This window comes from Cordyceps militaris (genome assembly GCF_000225605.1).
Source record: "Cordyceps militaris CM01 unplaced genomic scaffold CCM_S00009, whole genome shotgun sequence".
Taxonomy (NCBI): Eukaryota; Fungi; Ascomycota; class Sordariomycetes; order Hypocreales; family Cordycipitaceae; genus Cordyceps; species Cordyceps militaris.
This window is the reverse complement of record NW_006271977.1, coordinates 498,330-514,444: the sequence shown is the minus strand read 5'-3', so window position 1 is coordinate 514,444 and position 16,115 is coordinate 498,330. Positions and strand designations below refer to the sequence as shown.

The 16,115-nt window shown below is 55.1% G+C and overlaps 6 protein-coding genes across 6 annotated transcripts; 5 read left to right on the top strand and 1 right to left on the bottom strand.

The window, feature by feature from the left end:
- Positions 1-819: 819 nt before the first annotated feature.
- On the top strand, positions 820-1,464 carry CCM_09473 (uncharacterized protein; the record flags this gene model as incomplete). The annotated part of the gene is made up of 1 exon (XM_006674606.1): positions 820-1,464. One exon carries the CDS (start codon positions 820-822, stop codon positions 1,462-1,464), a length of 645 nt encoding a protein of 214 aa, XP_006674669.1.
- Positions 1,465-2,788: 1,324 nt separating this feature from the next.
- Positions 2,789-5,727, top strand: CCM_09472 (uncharacterized protein; the record flags this gene model as incomplete). The annotated part of the gene is made up of 9 exons (XM_006674605.1): positions 2,789-3,007; positions 3,077-3,097; positions 3,191-3,209; positions 3,285-3,292; positions 3,326-3,518; positions 3,678-3,910; positions 4,274-4,612; positions 4,673-4,807; positions 4,858-5,727. 9 exons carry the CDS (start codon positions 2,789-2,791, stop codon positions 5,725-5,727), a joined length of 2,037 nt encoding a protein of 678 aa, XP_006674668.1.
- A 994-nt stretch (positions 5,728-6,721) lies between these two features.
- On the top strand, positions 6,722-9,644 carry CCM_09471 (Cyclin-like F-box; the record flags this gene model as incomplete). Its single annotated transcript, XM_006674604.1, has 4 exons — positions 6,722-6,763; positions 6,854-6,893; positions 7,710-7,780; positions 7,836-9,644. The coding sequence occupies 4 exons, from the start codon at positions 6,722-6,724 to the stop codon at positions 9,642-9,644; spliced, it is 1,962 nt and encodes a 653-aa protein (XP_006674667.1).
- Positions 9,645-10,875: 1,231 nt separating this feature from the next.
- Positions 10,876-12,057, top strand: CCM_09470 (uncharacterized protein; the record flags this gene model as incomplete). Its single annotated transcript, XM_006674603.1, has 1 exon — positions 10,876-12,057. The coding sequence occupies one exon, from the start codon at positions 10,876-10,878 to the stop codon at positions 12,055-12,057; it is 1,182 nt and encodes a 393-aa protein (XP_006674666.1).
- A 1,176-nt stretch (positions 12,058-13,233) lies between these two features.
- CCM_09469 (DNA repair protein Rad9) lies at positions 13,234-14,849 on the top strand (the record flags this gene model as incomplete). The annotated part of the gene is made up of 5 exons (XM_006674602.1): positions 13,234-13,347; positions 13,399-13,545; positions 13,605-13,974; positions 14,024-14,658; positions 14,706-14,849. 5 exons carry the CDS (start codon positions 13,234-13,236, stop codon positions 14,847-14,849), a joined length of 1,410 nt encoding a protein of 469 aa, XP_006674665.1.
- A 31-nt stretch (positions 14,850-14,880) lies between these two features.
- On the bottom strand, positions 14,881-15,969 carry CCM_09468 (alpha-tubulin suppressor protein Aats1; the record flags this gene model as incomplete). The annotated part of the gene is made up of 1 exon (XM_006674601.1): positions 14,881-15,969. The coding sequence occupies one exon, from the start codon at positions 15,967-15,969 to the stop codon at positions 14,881-14,883; it is 1,089 nt and encodes a 362-aa protein (XP_006674664.1).
- Between the last annotated feature and the right edge of the window lie 146 nt (positions 15,970-16,115).

Below are 16,115 nucleotides of genomic sequence, written 5' to 3'. Positions count from 1 at the left end.
GTCTGGAGGCTGGAGTACGGAATAAGGATGGCAGAAACTCAGGAATACAGGCGTAGAGCCCTAAGGATGACGATTCAATTGTTCAAAGCAAACACATCGGTTGCTCCAGCACTGGATCCGTGCTAACTAGTTAGGAATTTACTATCTGAAGCAGCCGTTGCAACAATGCGAGCCACGCCTCAGCCTTCATGTCACGTGTAAAGTATGTTGGTGGTACACAACTCGGGTGTCCTATTGCACAAGATTACGAATGGCGCACCGACAGAAGAGTCCTGATCAGCTCATTTTGTCACGACGAAAAGGACTTTTCAGCATCCCAGTGGTTTTCAGAAAGATACATTGATGCATCCGCGAGAAAAAGTCCCAGTGCAAGAAGACGCCTTTACGCGCTAAAGTACCAGATCCCAGTCACCGACGCGCTGTGGGGCGTTGTGATTGGCTGATAAGTGGCGGACCGGATCAACACCAAACCAAATGGGCTCACTGACAGTGCGGATTGGAAAAATCCTCACACTCCAGCACCTCGCGTTGTACTGTACGGCGCGAGCGAATGAAACCAACAGCAACGGGCTCATCTCACGGTCATCTCCGCCCGGCGTCGCGAATTGGCTCTCGTCTTTTTAAAGGGCACATATTGCAAGGACTTTTCGTCCTCCGCCGCTGCCTTTTTGCCACCCGTCCGTCGCCCTTTTGCCCCGACACTCGTTTGCCCTCCATATACCCCAACCCGCGTTTCTCGCACTGTCGCGAACCTACGTCACCCGGCCACACACACCCGCCCCCGATACAGAAGCACGAAGGCACGGTCGCTCGCCCGCCATGTCGAGTCCCGATGCCGGCACGCCGCCTCCGGCGCTGCTGCCGCCGCCAGAAGGCATCTTTCGGTCGTTTGACGATTTGATGGCGTCGGTGCAGCGCGTCGCCAAGGACCAGGGCTACGGCATCGTCAAGCTGCGGGCCTCCAACTACCGCGATGGCAAGCCAACGCGCTACGACCTGGTCTGCGACCGTGGCGGCGTCAAGTACAGCAGCACGGCCAAGAAGCGCAACCCGTCGACGCGCAAGATTGACTGCCCGTTCCGCGCAAAGGCCGTCTGCGAGGTGCAGCTTGGCAACCAGTGGCGATTCGCGCTGCAGGAGCCACGACACAACCACGAGCCCCGCGTGCCGTCGAGCACGCAGGGCGCCGAGGCGCCGCCGCTGGCGACGTCGCTGCGGTCCTTTACTAACAAGCTGGACCGGCTGAGCCACGATATCGCGCAGGGCTTCATGCGCATGGAGGAGCGCCTCGACCACATTGAGAAGCGCATCGAGTGCATCGAGGCCCGGGCCATCAGCTACGAGCCGCGCTTCCAGACAGTGGAGAACCGCCTGCTCAGCATCGAGGGAATAGAGGGAGCGCGCTTGGACAGCATTGGCATAGACGACCCTGAATCGCGGCTGCTGGCCTCGGCTGTTATGTAGAGCGCCGGCCCTGGCAACGGTCTGCACACCATGGGCGACGAATAGCCCTGCGATAGGATTGGGGTGCTAGCCTGTCTTGCACACTTGGAACTTTGGAAGCTGCCATCGATGTTAGGTTCCACGCAGTGGCTCGGCCATCCCAGTTGCTTCTTGTGGTGTTTGCTGTTGCCACCCTTTGAAATGTCTAGCCAGGACGATGACACTGAAGGAATCGGGGCGGAATATGGTCGAGTGCTTACGAAAAGCATTCGACGACATGGACATGCAGGTTTGCGACGAAGAATTTGATTGATACGCTGTGATATGAGTTTGCGTTTGATTTCGGGCTGGGTTTCATGAATGTCCCTTATTTTGTAGGTCGTGAGATTTCAGGCCTTTTTATGATGTGTGCTGTTACCTTGCATTGCACTAGTGGAGAAAAGGCAAGAGCACTTGCGTCAACTGTCGGCGTTTGGGATGCTATGAACAATGGGCTCTCGGGACAGACTTTGGAGCCTGGAATTACGGGACCGCAGTAACCCATTTTGCTTTCCCTTCTTATTTTTATCTTTCAGACATGTTTCATTGCTTGGAGCAATCGCTGCCGCCCGTTGCCTGTAGATGTGAGTTTTGCTGGAGTCTTCAGGCGCTCATTTCATGGCCAGATTCTAGAGCGTCTTGCGACATCGGTAGCAACTACAAATTAGTGCTTAGCCAGAGCTCCGATCATCTATATAGCAGCCGAATACGAGTACATTTAAAGGTTGAACCAAATGACCATGTCGTTAAAGTCCTGGCGAACTGCCTCGGCGTACATGTCTCGAGTATGCGGTGGCCGGGTTCAGGTCAGGGTATGATGTGAATGCCGACTAGCTGCCGGTCTTGCCTGCCTGCAGTTCGTCTCCTTGAAGTGCCGACAGCCTTGTTGGAATAGTCTTGCTTGTTACGCTGCAGGAGTATTCTGCATGTCTTACGGAATGTAGCGGCAAGTTTCATGGGAACACAAGCCAACGGGAGCCTGCTTTGATCTTGCAGACGCAGTAAGTGAAAAAAAAAGGCTGAAACAGGGAAACGGGGCACTGCAGCTTGAACTCGATAGTAATGGGCACTTCTAGCCGTGTAGATCGTATTAGTAGCGGGCGGAGGGTGTTGACAAAAGGTCACGGCGATGCCCGAGCCATGTCGCCAAAAGAAGGCAGCCTGATATTCGTACTATCTACTAAGGTAGGTAGGCACAATGGACAATGGCCACGAATGCTGGAAAGCAGCTGTCTAGGGTTCCATGCCGCTGTGGCTGACGGATGCAGTTTGATAGCATGAGTACTACGAATGTACATCCTCTACAATGTTTCACTTGACTAATAAAGAAGATGGCGATTTCAAGGACGCGAATCACGCGAGTTGGTATTTCAACGGTAAAAAAGGCGGGCGTTTCTGTACCTGTCGTGAATGCCGTTCTGATGGGAGAGCGTATAAGGACTCCAGCGCCATTCTTGTAGGGCTTGTAGGGCGCAATCGGGGGCGAAAACGCCGCAGGGACGGGGGGCCAGGAGCGCTGTGCGCCGTGATTAGCGGATACTAGCGGATGTTCAGGCACCTGGCAGGTGATAGTCGGACCCCAGTCTTAACACAGGTTAGGCGATGCCCGACGCTGGTGAGTAAATTTCCTTGGTACCCATGGGAAGAAACAATAAATACCGGAATATCCGCATCCGCCCATGACCCCTTTGCTTCGTGACCTCCCTAGTTATTTCAAAACGAACTTGGTTAGGTATTCATTCATACCAGGCTTATGACAGGTTGACTGGCCGGTTGCTGCGGCCCACACCACAAGCGCCTAGGGAAGACAGTACGTCACGGAATGCCCTCAGGGAACAGATAGGCCGCCGAACCTCTCTTGTTCACCATCGCCAGCCTGACTTCCTCCCCTCTGCGCATTTACGGAATCCTTCTGGCCCTGCCCACCAACGCCACACCACCAGAGGCGCCCTTGCGAACCGTCCACCTGTATGGTCTTGGTGGGATCTGCACCACGTCTGTTCACCTCGTCGCCTTGGTAGTTAACTACCAGGTAGGTAGGTAGTTGTCTACCAGGTACCTACCAAGAGGCCTTCCTCGACTCAACGGCTCTCAACGGTCGGGCATCCAGGATTTTCCCCGACACCCCCCAGCCAGCACAGCTGAACTGGTGATGCGATACGATACTGCGCTTGTTTGATCCGCACATGATACAGCCAGCGCCAACTCGGCAAATTTGGTTGGCTCCGCCGCCACGCCGCCACGCTCAGAGCCTTCCAACCTCGATCCCACCCGGAGCAAGACACCCCTGGACTTGACGTCTCGCGAATCCCTTGTCTTGCCCTTGACCGTCCACAATCACCATCGGGGAACCGATCCTGCCCCATTCATCAATCTCCTCTTGGTCCCGAATTGCAGTGCCTCGGCAGGGGGATACTGCAGCGCCGCCGTATTTATTACCGCTCCCCCTCCAACCGTCTTACACCCTTCACCACGTACCTCAACACCTGTCTGTGAACATTTGTCTGCTTGAAGCACACATTTACACTGCGACATGCCCGGGGTACCTACTTATCGTGGCTGTGATGCTTGCCACAAACAGAAGAAAAAGGTAAGCCGCCGGCCGGTTATGGCAACACAGGCAGAAGGCATCTCGACTAAACCTGGCTAGTGTGATCAAGCGTTGCCGCAGTGCGCCAGATGTGCTCGCCTCAGGGTTCCTTGCACTGGCACAGGACAGACGAGATACAAGTTCAAACAACAATGCAACTTTGCTCTAGTCAAGACAGCCCGGCCCAAAAGATCCTCACAGAGGACTCTGTCACCCCCGGCCTCGCCCCATAACGAAATAACGAGATTGTCCAGCCGGTTCGCCTCTGCCCTCAAGATTGACGACCCCCAGTTTGACTTGAAGTATTTTGGCCCATGGTTCGCTGAAATCCCGGTCCGTATGGGCACCTGCGAGCTTTTGGATATTGCCGCTGAATCCTTTCTCGATGCTCATGATGACCTGCGCAGCGGGCGAAAATCTACAAAGTGGCCTTCCAACTACAGAAAGGCCATCACCTCGCTCTCAAATACTTTCCAAGACCCGCGACAAACAAAATCTCCCTACACCCTTTGTTCCATCTTCATGATTATGGTTTCTCAGGTAAGTCGGCCATTCTCCAGCTACAACGTTGCGCACCGTAAAGGCTGACATGTCGTGCAGATGTGGGCATCCAAGTCGGCACAGGGCTACATGATCAACATGGAGTGCATCTGTACGGCACTCAACTCCACAATCGACGAGCCGTGGGACGATTCCTTTGCTCAGTCACTACGCCAAAACTTGATAATACCTGTAGTATGCTTCCACCCTCGACACTCTATGCTGCTCTAGCTAATGTCCCAAAGTGCAATGAAGCAATCCTCAACCCCAATTTATCCATCGATGTACGATACCTCGAGATTGTCAAACCGAGTTTCGGCCCGTATAAGCCTCTAGACAAAGAGAGGGGTCAGACTATCGAGAGTCTCGACTTGCCTTGCCTGATGCGCTTTCCGTACTTCATCCGCCAGCCGGAGATGCATCAGAATGACATGATCCGCGAATACATGCGAATGCAAACTGAGTGTCCGTTTATACGGCGCCGGGTGATGGAATATTACAACTTGGTCGAAGCGCACAAAAAAAAGCCGCGTCTAAACCTCGTCAGGGCATACATGCTACTGAGCGAGCAATACAATATGATGCTGAGCTCTACCCTCATCATGAATTCTTTCCTATTAGCCATGGATCCCACAAATAGTAAGCTCCAGGAAGACGCCCTGTACTATTCGCAAGAAGCCATTTGGATCACACGCAACTTAGCCGGACAGCTGGCGATGGGGGCAGGCTTTATGCCAGCAGCCCTGTTCGCGGCCTGGGTTGCCACCGACGACAGCGAAGTCATTGCCGATATTACCTCCATTAGGGACCAGCACGATTGCTACTGGACGGAGTCACACTACGTGGAGCAGTACACGACCATGAAGGAGCGCGTCCGCGAAATCCGCGACAGAAAGCTGGTAGAGCTTGACACCGCCGGGCTACAGTGCATGGATATGACCGACTTCATAGTGTCGGATGGCTTTGAGTACGGCTGGGGTTTGGACGCACCACTGGTCGACTTGGAGTATCTGCAAGACGGTAACCCCCGGGGCCTGGTGGCGTTTGGGACAGGCTGTCCGTGGGAGCAGGTGGAACTGGACTACTGCAACTGGGATCCCAACCTGCTGTTGTAGGCGCGGCATTGTTCATATAACCGGTGTTGCCCATGTATAGAAATGAATATTAGCCTGATCTTGACTGGTCCAAACAAATCACCTGGTAGTGCGTCGTGAAGTAAAATCCAGTCATGATACAGCAACAACCACCACGACTATTTATTCTCTCCGTGCGTGTGCTCGGCGAAAATTGCGGCTGTCCACTGTTACCATGAAGTTGGTTCTCTGACAATAGCGATTGGTTGATGAGCGGCGCATCACGTACCTTTTCGGCCAGATGGGTGCTGCCGGGACGAGGCAGAGGCAGAGTCTACGACCCGAAGAGATCGCGATGATCTGTAGGATGGAAGCCTTATTGGCCCAGAACGAGGACATATCCTGGGTAGCTTGGCGCTGAAGATACTTTTTCCCTTCGAAGAGCATGGCGCGTCGTGGAAAAGCTTGTAAAATGTCTGTTGCCTGCTTCATCAGCAGACTGAGGAACCAAAGGGGGGGGGGGGGGGGACATTTGCCGTCAGCTATTTTTATCTTTTCCCAAACGCAAAAGAACCTAAAAAGAACACTTCCAGAACCATCCTTGCTCTGGTATGGGCTCGAAATCTTGTTTTGAGTCTGTCCAAGTGGACAGCAAAGTGATGTATGGGCCGGAGGTTTACATTGAGTCTGCGAAAAAAACTCAATGAAACTCTGGCATTACCTTTTAAAACTGAATTATATGCAATTATTGTTCAAGGTTCGTACAGGCCTATGCTGTTTGAGGATAAGAGCAGCTGATTTCCAATTCAAAGTGGTGACTTTCACCAGCATCGTGGGCGTGTCGCCTAGGACTGAGTTTGTCACTGGGGCATTGCCATTGGTTTAGCTGCTAGGATCCCGAGAAATTCCTTCCATATCAAAGATGGTTTTCAAGGTCTAAATTTAGGGTATCAAAAGATGAGGGTTCCCAGCTAACACGAAAGTCAATGGTTGGAGTCATCGGTGGCTGGCATCAGAGCATCACGGGATAAAGTTGATGGAGAGGCCACGCAAGCAGAGTTGTGGAGATGAAAGACAGGTAGAAAACATCATATAACTCAATTCATACTTTCCCTGACCATTTCCCAATTGAGTTGTTGTAGAGAACTTAATTGATAACTACCTGCAGTCAGCACTATCCCGAGGAGTGGCTGTCTACACTGGCACCAGTAAAAGTCTGCCAGACTGCAAGGCTAGAAGATTCCGTTCTCATACATTTGTCTTGAACGATCCTTTTCTAGCTTGCATTTCAAGGTTTATATCCTTAAATATCCTCTTCCCTGATGCCGTGAAGTCTATTGTCGCCGCCTCAGAAGGCTGAATCGAGACCATCGGCACCTCCAGCGATGCATTTTGGGACACAGCTTCATATCCTCTACGGACTGCCCTCGAAACTATATCCAGAGGTATATTTTGACATTTCTTGTTAAGTTTGCAACCTCGACATCCTCAAACTCTAAAATTTCACATAAAGGGAACTTGCCCCCGACTTGTCGCTCCTTCTTCTTACCTTCCCCCAGACCAAAGACAACTTTCAAGCTTTAGCATAAAAGCAATCTTTCCCAGACTCACTCTCTCTATTCTTTCCTCCTGATTACTACACCAAAGCCTCTACTGACTCCAAAGACACCCCATTGCAGCTACAATACTACTGCACAACTCGCACTTCTTCAGCCCTACAGCCCTACAGTTCTTCAGGCACACCAGATTCAATACATCAAAAGCCATACAGACACTCTTCACTCGCACTCAGAACCACTCTAAACGCAAAGGAACCGCAAACCATAAACAGCTTCGTCAAAGATCTACACCCAATAGATCAAGTGTCAACACTAAGCCTTATCTCAACACCAAACAGCACAAGCACCAAACTTTTACTCACAACTGCTCTATAAACGGATCATCTGCACACCTTTTTGGATTATTGCAGCATTGCAACTTGTTTGGAAACGCACCATCAAAGGCAAAAACATCTCAATTATAAGGAATTATGCCTGAAGTCATGTCTGAAGTCACATCTGGAGAAACCAGGACCCATAATCCTCACCAGGATAGTGTATGTACCAAGTAGGACAAGAGAATATGACGTATTTGCTAACTCACTTCTGCAGTCTGTACAAGACGATTGCCTCCGTTATGGTCGTTATGATCGCACCGAGGGCGTTGCACCTCCCAGCTACGAGCAAGAGTACACGCCACCTGCCGGGGAAGCCCGCCTCACCCTCAGCCGTATCGAGCGCAACGGGCCTCCCAGGTACGCGCAAGGGGAGATGCCGCCTTCGTTCCCTTATTGTGAGGACGGTCCGGCGTGGACGCGCTATCACTCGGCACCGCGCCAAAACTACGTAAACAGCGGTCTCATGCGCCTTCCTGACAACGTCCTTGCCCGCATCATGACTTACGTCGACAAGGACTCGGTGCTCCGCTTACGGCACGCCTCGCGCACATTTATGCGCGTCTTCTCTGATTGCCATAACTTTTCAGGGCTGTGGCTTCCTGACCCGAGGCGCCTGCTTCCATACGTCTGGAGGGCACCCAACTGTGCATATCCGGGGCAGGGGAAGCCCAAGTTTTGCTCGTCCTGCGAGGAAGTCCGCAGCGGCGACGACGTCGCGCTCGTCAAGAGCATGAAGCACCTGTGGTGCTCCGGCTGCCAGAAGCACCACTCCGAGATGCACTTCTCGGTCATGCAACGCCCGCTCCCGAACCACGCGAGGATCTGCATCGGCCGGGAGGGCTTTGTCAAATTCTGCTCGCACGGATCGCTCAGCTGGATGCAGATGTGCAGCATGGCCCTGGCGGCAAAGGGCTCCAGCGAAATGAAGTGCACCCAGCATGACGCTGAGGGCGTCGACTGCACGCACGAGAGATGCGATTATCCTAATGTGGCGGCGGTCGATATCAAGCCCGGAAAGAATGGGGGGTACGAAATCCATTTCGTAAGCAACACCCACATCCCATTCTACAGCGCCGACGACGAGAAGCCCTACTGGGCTGCCGTCTGCCGGGCCATCCACAAGGCCGTGAACCCGGACGACGCAGACTTGTTTGTGCCCAGTCGGCGCTTCGCCGGCTGCGACCCCATAGCCGTCTTTGGCCCCAACCTCTGCAGCTGCCTCAATTGGAACGTCGCGGCCAGCGAGGAGGAGCAGTCCACCGCTCCGGGCTTCAAGTGGCGGCTCAGCGACCGGGCCTGCGGCGACTTTCGCGGCGATGCGACGGAGGAGGCCGAGTACGGCGGCATGCCGCTCGGCGAGGTCGACTTTGATACGGACCGCTGCCAGGGGGCCGAGCACGACATCTATCTGCGCGTCGGCAACCGCGACGTCTACATTATGTTTCTCCACTGCCTCAACGACGGCAACATGCTGGTTCTGCGACAGTCGTCGGTCATCTACGTCTCGTCCCCCACAGATCCCGAGTGGGAGAACCTCATTGACCGGAACAGCGTCCGGCTGACCGCCGACTCGGACATGCTCGGCAAGACGTGGTGCGGCCGCGAGGACTGCGCCGTCAACACGCTTAAGAAGCGGGGTCGCTCGCTCGGAGACGTTGAGCTGGCCGTCATGAAGGCGGCCGAGCAGGCCGCCCTGAAGGCGGCCGCGTCGCAGGACTGGCTCTCCGCCATGAAGGCTCAGATGGACCTTGCCAAGGCGGGGGCCAGGAGGATGGCGCTGATGGCGCAGACGTTGTGGTGGAAGGCTCAGATGATCAGAGCTTCCGACCAACCGCAACCTAGCCCCCCTGATATTGATGACACGGAAGACGAGGAGAGCGACGATAGCGACGACAGTAACGATAGCGACGATAGTGACGATAGCGACGATAGCGACGATAGCTACGATAGCGACGATAGCTACGATAGCGAGGATAGCGAGGATAGTGAAGATAGCGACGATAGCGACGAGAGCGAGGAGTAGGAATCAGCAAAACAAAAAAACACATAAAAAAACACACAAAAACAAGAGCAGCCAATAGATTGAGTAGCTAGCCAATGTCAAAACACGCATTTTACAAAATTACACTCTTGACCAGTGTGAATTTATGTGTAGTCAGTAGTCAGAGGTAGAAGTAGCCTTTCACCAAGACCAGACCTCCCGGCCAACCGATACAAGGCAAGTTCCCCAGCATCGAGAATCAATCTATTAAAATAGGCCTACTACGCGGCCGTCGTATATTTTGCTCGGATTCAACCACGGCGGGTCCGTCCCCCAAAATGCGGTACGAGTCGTCACATTCCCCATGACGCACTGCCCCTTTTTTGGCCCTTGTCTGGGGCCTTGACGAAGTTTGTGAAACTCCACGAGCACCCTGGCATAAGTTTGGCGCGCCGCTGGGCAACAAAGATGGGCTCGCGCAGCCTTACGAAGGGGTAAGGTACAGAGTTGTGGGACGCGGGCTGAAGGATGGGAAGGATGGTATCCAGTTCCAATAACCCGCCAGAGTGGACAAGAAACCGGTCTTGGCAGGTTCTCATTTGGAGGTCGTATTTGAATAGCCTGCGTAGTAAGATTTGTCCAATGGTTTGACCATGTTATTTTTTCAATGGCATTATGGAATGAGTAGATGGAAATGCTGGCACTGTAAAAATGACAAGAATGCGTTGTGCCAACACAAGCAGGGTATATAGACTACAATGCAACCACAAGAGTAAGCTCAAAAATAACGTAATTCTTTCCTATTTCCTGCTTATTTTCGAATCCACATTATTACTAGCCCTCTTCTGGCCATTACCCCTGTCTGGGTGGTTAGATGTTGGCGGGCCTTGCGGGCCATTGACAACTTGGCGACTCGTGAAGGAAACTGTGGTTCACAAAGAGAACCGAGTACGGTGTAATAACTAGTTAGTACCAGAGGTCAATAAGCGACGAAAGCGACGGTTGCGTGTCCTGGCCCGTCAACCCTGGGGCTGGGGTGTTTGACGACGAACATGCTACCAATATACCGGAGAAGCCATTTCCAGTGTTATTTTTAGCCTGAGCAGCAACGAATCCTTCGTGGCATCTTTACTTATAAGATGTACTCTCGTGCCTTTATAATCCAGTCAACTTGTTGGATACGACTATCGATTCGCTGATACGACTACCGACCCTCGATTCGCTCCTTGCCAACAACCTCCCCCTCCTTTGATACCCAACTGCTTCGACCACAATGTCCGTCTCGTCCTTCGATTACACCCGCGTCCTCGTGACGGCGGCCTTTACCATCATCCACTACATCACGGGCTCCATCTTCTTCGACCTCGTGCACTGGCAGGCGCACCAGAAGACGCGCAACAAGTTTGTGCGGTGGCTCAACCGGACGCACGCGGCGCACCACCAGTACTTCAACCGGCAGCTGCGGTTCAACGCCAAGTTCCGGTACGCCAATCTCGTCACGCACATGCCGCTCGAGTTTGCCTGCCAGGCCGTGGGCAGCACCGGCAGCTGGCTGGTGCTGCGCCGGCTGTACCAAACATGCGCGTGGGACCTGCTCATCGTCATGGCAGTGCAGGTGGTGCGGACGGCCGTCGTGGCGTGGAACACGGGCCACGATTCGAACCACATCCCGTACGAGACGGTGCCGAAAGACAGAAACAGCATGATTGTCGGCCCCGAGTACCACGTGCTGCACCACATTGATCCGCAAAACTACTTTGGCTCCATGGTGCGCGTCGTCGACATGCTCTTCGGCACGGCCACGACGCTCAAGGGCCGTCGCGTGGCCATGACCGGGTCCGGCGGCGCCCTCGGCAGCGCGCTGGCCAGCATCCTGCGCACAGAGCAGGTCGCGTCGGTCACGGCGCTGCGGCACGGCGTCGAGTGGTCCGCGGGCGACTACGCGCGCCTGGCGCCCATCCTGGCCGAGACGGACGTCCTCGTGCTCTGCCACGGCACCAAGGACCCGCGCGCCGCGCTGGCCATGAACTGCACCTCGGCCGTCGCCATCATCGAGCTCTTCAAGCAGGCGCGGGCGCGGACCCGGCCCGAGCTGATCCCCGAGGTGTGGTACGTCGGCAGCGAGGCGGAGCTGCACGGCGCGCTGCTGCCCGGCGACACCGTCATGCGGGCGTACGCCGCGTCGAAGCGGGCGTTTGTGCCGTTTGCGCGCGCGTACTATGACGATGACGCCATCAACTATAGGCACATTGTCCCCGCGGCGTTCAGGTCGCGCATGGGCTCGGCCGTGGTCGGCCCGGAATGGGCGGCGCGCGTCGCCGTCTGGTGGATTCGGAGGGGAGCGCAGTATGTGCCGGTGACTTACACGGGGCTCGCCTTTGTCAATTACTTTCGCTTCATGTATTGGGTCTCACCAACGCCGGCCAGCTCCCTCAAAGCGCAGAAATCGCAGTGAGCGAACACACGTTTGTATTTTTCATAGCGTTCAACGGCGTTGGGGAGCTTTTCCATGTATAGAACGGTTGCTTTTTTCAGATCAAGAATACAGTCATGATCGGTCTTTGCACAAGTTTCAGAAGATTGTGTGTAGTCAAGGTGTGAATGATTGGAGGCCTGCCAGGTGAAAAAGATCTGCCTCGTTAAGCCAGAGGCGCCTGAGCTGAAAAGGCTGAGCCGCCATCCGCTGCAGTGGCTCGCCACAGAGAGGCAGAATGACCCCCGTGGCGCAGGCACCACGCGCCGTATTCGGCGTAGCTTGTCACATTCTAGCAATTCGGCAAGAAATGGAAAGCGACTACTGGTAAGAAGGAACGCCTCAGGATCTGAATGGCTACCTAGGTAGTTATTATTTAGGTACCTACCCGTTCGCGTGGCGTCTGTGCGGAGGCCTCTACACCAGTCGTACGAGCTACAGAACACCAAACAAGCTCTTTGCCATGGGCGTACAGAAACTAGCCCAGAGTTAAATACGCCGTCATTTCCCTCGGATACCAAGGTCCTCAAACGCATACATCTGGACATTGCAAACTATTTACAACACTCGCCTCTACCGCGCCGAAACCGTAAGCCGCCCACCATCTCGACAACCCAACCACTGCTAATCAATGTGACAGGACTGCCAGGATTGCCAGGATGGGCCTTCACTTCTCCAAGTATTTTGGCGGCAAGCATTTTGGAACGAGCCTCTTCATCGACAAGCATGGCGTGAGAAGGGGCGCGACGAGATTCAGCTTCTGCGGCTGGAACTGCTTCCGCAATTAATAGGCGGGGGGCGACGGCGATACTGGCGTCTTCATGACATTGATTCTTGATGGACGTCCTTTTTTATTTGATACCAGGCGCATAGCAATTTGAGCGAATTTTCCAATAATATTTTTTCCCTCCTTTGGGTTTCTTGACGGACCGCGAGAGAGAACGGCTGCCAGTGCATTGTAACCAGCTGGTTTAGCGCTCGTTGTGCGCTTTTCGGCGCTGTAACCACTTGATGCGCCAGGCATCCCATCGTCGACAACTTTGACCCACCAGCGCGTCGACTTGAACTCTGCCTTTGCAACAACTCGCCATTCACGCCGGCCATCATCACCTGGCCGCCGGGTCATATCTCGAGCGTGGAAGCCACGACTATGCCGTGATGGCGGTACTCAATTTCACCCTGAGCGAAGAGGGCGTCTCTGGCTTTCGAGATGCCCTCATCTGCCTCAACAAGTTTAGCGACGATGTGTCCCTCGAGGCGCGCAAGGACGCTGTGAGTTTTCTCCTGAGCAGCATCCGCAGTCCCAAGACGACCAACTAACAGCCCTGCAAGTTTACCTTGAGCACACTCAACAGCTCCAAGTCGGCCTACGCGAGCTTCAAGTTCACCACCACCCGCTTCTTTTCACGCTACACCTACCAGGGCACCGGCCAGGCCAGGGAGCGCTTCCACTGCAACATGTACATTCGGGTAAGTTGCCAGACGTAGAGTGTGATGCCCGTGCCACCGCTAACCCAGCATGCCCGCAGTCACTCATGTCGCTCTTCCGCAGCCGCTCTGCGGCTGATAGCCAGCGGGACCGTGACGCCGAAAAACAGACCCTGATTGACCGCTGCGACGTCGCCATTGAAGACGGCCAAGGCGTCAAGAGCCGCTTCATTGCCCGCATCGTCTTCCGCACTGGTCTCACGTCTACCCACCGCCTCTCTTTTGAGACTGGCGTGCCGGTGCACGCCAAGTTCAGCAAGACGGACGCGCCGCATCACTGGTCCATGTCGTCCCGCACGCTGCGCCAGCTCATGGACCACTTTGGCCCGGGAATCGACTACCTGGACATCAACACCGATGGCGATCATGTCAATTTTACATGCTTTAGCGAAAAGACGGTCAGCGAAGATGGTACGAGATCTTGTCTTTGCCTGGTGACTCTACGACTAACTAGTTCTAGCCGTCTTGAAAAAGCCCCTTCAGACCTCAATTGCGGTCGAAGCAGATGAGTTCGACGATATTGAGGTCGAGGACAAGCTTCACATTGTAATCTCGGTCAAGGATTTCCGTGCCATTATCCAGCACGCCGGCATTGGCGGTTCTACTCTGTCCGCTCGATACTCCATCCCCGCTCGCCCAATCCAGTTTTCCTACGCCGGAGATGCCCTGTCCTGCGAATTCCTCATCATGACTGTCGGAGAGCGAGGAAGCAACCCTGCCCAGAAGACGAAGAAGGGACGCAAATCAGCCCCGGCTGGCAATGCACCGCGGCTCGAGGCCGCGTCTCGTAAGACGAGTATCGCGCCATCCGAAGCCCCTGCCCCTCGTCCAGAGACGACACAGCCGCCACCACAAGCTTCGGCCAGGGTCCCGCCGCCGTCTGCATCGCGGCCTGTGGGCACTATTAGGGCTAGTGTCTCGCGCATGTCCGCCTTTGATCTTCGTCCCTCGCAGCCACCGCCGCCGCCGACTTTGCGGTCCGAGAGTCTATTTGTCGAGGATGAGGGCTGGGAGCCGGTACGGGACGAAGACGAAGATGCGGAAGAGAATGCGCAGCTTGGATGGGACCACAGCGCCGACCCCGATCCCATTTCGGTGAGTGACAGAATCTGGCAGTACATTGGTCAGGCGCTGACGAACAGACGCATTCATTTATGCACATGAGCAGGCCGGAGCCGGCTCCTCCTACACACGACCAGCTCAACCAACCTGCAGACACTTCCACCTTTCTCGAACCCACCCAAAAGCTGTCCGATGTGCAGAATCTTGGTTTATTCCCCGACTGAGCGAGTCGCATTTGATGCAGATGGCTCGAGCTCACCGCGGCGCTATGCAGACCCAGCTGGTCGCACAGCCGGCTCCAATACTTGCTATTTGCGAGTCTGCCGGAACGTACTTTGACGAAGCAATAACATTCCAGCGACCCTTTACATTGTTGTTCTCAACCTTGGGTCCGCAGTTGCCGTGCTCGCCCCAGCCCCAGGACAGGACGTCGCCGTCCTGGGCGTGCGCAACGACGTGCTCGCTGCCAATGGCGATTTTCGTGAGTATTGGCAGATTTGGCGGTGGCAGCTGCCCGTGGTCGTCACGGCCCCAGCCGAGAAGCGTGCCGTCCGTACCGAGAATGTATATATTTCCCCAGCTAGCTCCAACATCAGCCCAATGCGGCACCTCTGCAGGCCGGCCCGAAGATAGCGTCCACTTGTCGAGGCCCAGCACGGCGAGGTCGCCGCTGGCGGGCTCGCCAAAAAATGCAGTCGCTTCCTTTGCGCACACGGCCCGGGTGACCTTGAACTCCAAACCCTCGACCTTTCGTGGTGAATATATGACTTGCTCCGGCACGCCCGCCTGTCCCTTGCGGCAGTTGCCCCATCCATAGGCGTCGCCGTTACTCAACACCACGACAACATGGCCCATGCAGGCAGACATGTCGACGATTTCCGTATTCGGCGGCGGGAAATCCGTAAACGCAGTGGCCGACGGCGTCCGCACAATCAGCTCGCCCTGGCCAAGCTCGCCCTTCATGCCCACACCGAAGCTGTAGAGCCTGGTCGCCCTGCCGTCCGCATCCTGCGCTACGAGAAAAGACGCCTCCCACGTGCAGGCGATGAAGCGGACGCGGCCGACTCCGCTTCCGCCGTCCCGGACCAGACGCAGCTCTTGAAAGACGGGCACGTCGGTGCGCGGCCCGAGGCCGCACGCGCCCGTCGCCGAGTCGCCGCTCCAAAGGACGTGCCCAGCGGCGGTCCGCAGCAGCGTGTGGTTGCCGCCGGCGGCCACCTGGACGATGACCGAGTCGGGCTGCGCAGGGTGGAAATGCACGGGTTTCGGCACCGACACGTCCTCTAGGTGGCCGATTCCGAGCTGCCCGGAGCCGTTGGAGCCCAGAGCAAAAAGCGCATTCATTTTGTGCTGGCGTTACTTAGGTAGTTATGGCTTGCTGGAGCTTTCTCTTTCCCATCAACCAAGCCGTCGTCAGGCAGAATGCTGAGGTAATCATTCGACCCACCATAGAACTTTTACTTAAGTCGGCTCGATTTTTTTCTCAAGCT